Source organism: Emydura macquarii, unplaced genomic scaffold (assembly GCF_026122565.2).
Source record: "Emydura macquarii macquarii isolate MOO-44397 ecotype Brisbane River unplaced genomic scaffold, CSIRO-AGI_Emac_v2 contig_2717, whole genome shotgun sequence".
Taxonomy (NCBI): Eukaryota; Metazoa; Chordata; order Testudines; family Chelidae; genus Emydura; species Emydura macquarii.
The window spans coordinates 372-5,052 of NW_027132854.1; the positions used below are offsets into that span (position 1 = coordinate 372).

Below are 4,681 nucleotides of genomic sequence, written 5' to 3' on the forward strand. Positions count from 1 at the left end.
ATTTTCCGCATGGAGTCTTTGGCTCCTGGGTCTCAGATGGAAATATTTTTCAAGAGCGGGACTGAAACTCTAAAAAGGAAGAACAAACACCGGACAGAATCCCTCTCTCTACCCCTGCCCTTCACATTCTGGACACCTGAAGAGATAAAGGAAGCAGCCGTTGGACTCTCCGAGAGGGGTTTTGATCTGAAGAGTTTAGTCGGTAATATTGTTGGAAGCAAGTGTTGAGACATTTTGCTTGAATCTAATATGGTTTGTTAAGCTGGGCATTAGTCAATGTTTTATCTTTATTTTTGTTATAACTCTTTCTGACTTTTCTGCCTCATTTCATATGCTCACTTAAAATTGATTTCTTTGTAATTAAACTTATTTTACAGTTTTATCCAATCCAGCAAGTTTAAATTGAAGTGTCTGGATAACAGACTTAATACTTCTTACTGTCCAGGAGGGGGATGGGCAGTACAGGGCATACATTTCTGGGGTAAGAGCTGGGACTGGGGTGTGTTGGGGTCACCCTGCAGTATAACCAAGACTAGTGAGAGCCATGGTGTGGCTGACTGGCTTCATCACACACATGGACTTTCATGCTAGAGGCTGTTTCTGAGCAGTCCAGGTTGGAGGCAACAGAAGCAAGCCATTGCAATGGGCACCCCAGTTGACACTGCTGGGATGACACAGCCATCCACTACTCTTAATTGTACCCCTGCTATGTCACAAAGGGAAACAACAAAGATCAAGGGTATGGAGCAGTTTCCATATGAGGGGAAACTAAAGATAAGGGTTGTTCACCTGAGAAGAGAGACAAATAAGAGAGGGGGCATGATCAAGGTCTATAAAATAATGAGTGATGTGGAAAAACTGAATGGAGAAGTGTTATTTACCCTTTCTCATGACACAAAAACCAGGGGGCACCTGATGACACCAATAGACAGTAAATTTAATACAAACAAGAGGAAGTAGTTTTTTTTCCCCCACACAATGCACAATTAATCTGTGGAACTCATTGCCATGGCATATTGTGGTAGCCAAAAGCATAAGTGCATTAACAAAAGAACTAGATATGTTCCTGGTCCATCAATGTCTATTATCCAAGATGGTCAGGGATGAAATCTCATGCTTTGGGTAACCCAAAACCTCTGACTGCCAGAAGCTGGGAAGGGAAGACAGGGATGGATCTCTCCAGTTGGCCTCTTTGCTGTGGGCCACTGTTGAAAGACAAGATGCTGGGCTAGCTGGACCATTGGTCTGACCCAATATGGCCATTCTTATGTTATGTTGTAAAGCAGCAGGAGGATGAGGATCTCTTTTGTGACTTTTAGCCCAGTGGTTAGGGTACCCAGCTGGGGCTATGTCTACACTGATGGTGGCAAAGTCGCTGCCGTCAGATTGGCTTATCTGGATTGACTGAGCGGTCAGTGAAGACCTGCTTTGTTGATCCAGAAGTCGACACTATTAATCCACCGCCACAAGTGGTGTAGCACTGCGTCGACGGGAATGCAGTTCCCATCGGCGCAGTGCAGTGAAGATGGAACGCAGAAGAGAAGCACAGCAATCGACTGGAGTTACACAAGTTTTCTGCCTTGTTTGTGTAACTCCTGTCGACTGTCGCCGAATCGCCAGGGCAAGGGTAGATCAAGCCTGGAAGATGCAGAACCCTGGTCATCCTTCACTGGATCCCTCACATCCTGGCTGAGTGCACTAACCACTAAATTAGACAGTCATTCTCAAACTTGCACTTTCTCTTCCTCTCTGTCCTAAATAACTCTTTGCAAGAGAGCATTCATTTAGGATATGAGTCTCATTATTTATCCACAGTGGAATAGCTTCAACAGGAGGAGGATCCAGTCCCCCTGCTCCAATGATTCTCATTATTTATCCACAGTAGAAGAGCTTCAACAGAACAGGAGGGAGTCCCACATCAGAATGTTTCCAGCTAAGAATGAGCAGTAGGGCTAGGCACCTCCCCACAGCCTGGATTTAGGTTCCTAGTTCTGTGAGAAGGGCAGGGCTTGCACACATCTCTCCTCAGCATCTCCCACTGGTTAGCTTAGGCAATTCCCTACTTAGTGTGCTGGCTTTGGTGAATATGGTGCCTCTCTCCCCATGCAATGGATAGGAGCCTAAACACTTCTCTCAGACTCTGTGAATCATTGGGATTTTCTAGCCTCCTAAACATTAAGCCCTTTGACACTGAGCCTAACCTAACTCTTTTTGTACATCCCGGCCCTAGAGAATCTAATGTTCAGAAGCATCTTGCTCTGGGTTTCTGGTCATAAGATGTGACCTAATAGGTCTTTATCTGTAGTTTCTCTGCTTCAAAGATATGCCTGAAGTTCCTAGTTTCAATGTATCACTTGTTACACGTTTCAGGTCCGGACTCCTAGGCTGTGTGTGTTCTCAGGAGGTAGCGGCAGCACTAGGTTGACGCTGACAATAGCTTATTTTTACAAGTTACTTTGTAAGAGTCTTTCCAGTTTTTGTGTCTTGTTTGTCAAAACTGAACCCTGGGGGGAAAAAAGAAAAACAGGACATGCTGGCTTAGTGTCTAGTGACATTCCCATTTGAATCCCCATTTTGAGAAGTCTGAAAAACAAAAACACACACAAGAAAAAAAATACACTTAGTGCGTTACCTCAGACTGATGGATCCAGAGTCCCCTTGGTGATGTTGCTGTACCTTAGCTTGACAGCTGCTTTCTCACAGATGAAGAAGTGCTCCTTTGTGCAGTGATAACTGTTTCCAATTGTCACTCCATATAGGTAGCCACAATTATAGCTTGAATACAAGTAAATCCTAGAAGATAAAGTATCATTTTATTATGTCCTGACCTTGGCACTCTGTGCATGATTTAGGGAACTGTGTGTCTGCATTTCCCTGGGGTAAGTCATCTGCACCTGCCCTACAACTGGTTCAGATTACTTCCCTCTACAGGCCAGCTCAGCTGTACCAGCCAGTGCATTCTGGAGCCAGTGCCAGCTCTCCACTGCTGCCTGTCCGTTCCTTCCCCTTCTGTATAGGACGGCGATTAGCAGCCCCAAAGAGGCTTCTATTACCCCTATTTTTCCAGTCACAACACAGACAGACAGTGCAGGAGACTAAGTGGACACCACATGCTTCTCCCCTGCATAATCACACAGGACAGGCCACATTTTGGTCTTACATACTTAAAACTTACCAATCTTCTTTCGGTGTAGAAAATGCTGAGCCATCCACCCAATACCAGCTGTTCTCTTCAGATTTATGTAAGCCAATCCAGTAATAGTCTCTCTCACTCCTTGGAGGTACATGGTTCTGTGAGCAAATCACAAGATTATTTCCAAAACGATTCCAAGTTCTTATCTTTCATAACCACACAAAAAACCCTAATGTGTATCAGTGACAGAAGAAATTGTGACCAGTGGCATGGCGTGGACCCTAATTTGTATTACAGAACTTGTAAAGTGCATCAGATACTGAAATGTTGCTGGACAGATTTAAGAGTCACCTCTCTAGCACCAGGGGCCAGATTTTCAAAAGTATTTAGGTGCCTAAAGATGTAGATAAACACCTAGTGGGATTTTAAGTGTCTAGGTGTCTCTCTACATCTTTAGGCAGCTAATGAAGTGAAAGCCAACAGGCAGAGCTCCCACCTATAAAAGACTTTGCCCCCTGTCCCCACATTCAGTGGATGTTACTTGAGAGACTTCTAAGAAGAAATTTCCATTAAAAAGTCTCTATGCAGATAGAGACAGAGGGAATAAGGCAGTTGTATAATGAAGACATATTTGGTGGTTGTGTTTGCATTTAATAGATGTTGAAAAGGCATTTCCTGTGTAATGTTATACAAAAAAGGAAAGTGAGATCCTGGCAACAGAACAACAAATTACGGTTAATGTGGAGGCAGATGAAAAGTAACAAAATGGGTAACTTACACTTTTTAACATCACAAACCTAATCCAGGCTTCACAACATATGCCTAGCAATAGGCTATAAGGTGTCTGGTTCCCGATTGTCCTGTACCTTGTGTTGTTATTTACACCAGGATAAAGTGGATGTAACACCTACCAGCTCAGAATGCTGGCATTTTATGGCCACTTTATTGCAGTGTGAATGAAGACATATTTCAGACCCATGGTGACCCCTGCTCTCTGCAAGTGTGGAAATCCTTCCCTTGAATCCCTCTAGCAACCAGAACAGGACAAAATGTTATCCACGTAGCACTGATTCCTCCTTCTCCTCAAAGCAGTCAGAATGCAGTACCTCTGTGAAAAACCTATTGTTGATAACCACAGCTGGATCTGAGAGACTTGCATCTTTTCTTTGCTTTACTAATATACTCTGGAAGTAAGTTCCAAAGGTTATTTATCCTGTGACTGAGCGATGCACTATGTTCTGCAGTGTTCCCCACTCTGCGGATAGTGAAGTAACAGAGCTATAGTAACCAAAATGCAATTTGTCTTGGAGGGGCTTCTGAAAAATTACATACAGATAAAATAAACGAGGCTGGGATCGGGACCGTACCAGCTTATCCCTGGCTTTTAGCATGAGAAGAGTGGAATTCTGTGAGGAACAGAAGTTCTGGCTCTCTTTCCATGACTTCTTCAGTGCAGAAATGTAGAAACAGGTGTCACCTCCCATCCACTGCCAGTTTGCAGGGCAGAGTATACAATTGGGTCCTACAAAAAGAGAAATTGTTTCTATT

The 4,681-nt window shown here is 43.8% G+C and overlaps 1 protein-coding gene across 1 annotated transcript; it reads right to left on the reverse strand.

Annotated features, from left to right (window-relative positions):
- Positions 1-2,676: 2,676 nt before the first annotated feature.
- On the reverse strand, positions 2,677-4,644 carry LOC137164992 (natural killer cells antigen CD94-like; the record flags this gene model as incomplete). Its single annotated transcript, XM_067566061.1, has 3 exons — positions 2,677-2,793; positions 3,176-3,339; positions 4,501-4,644. Coding segments are annotated over 3 exons (425 nt in total), but the record flags the coding sequence as incomplete, so codon positions are not given.
- Positions 4,645-4,681: the final 37 nt, after the last annotated feature.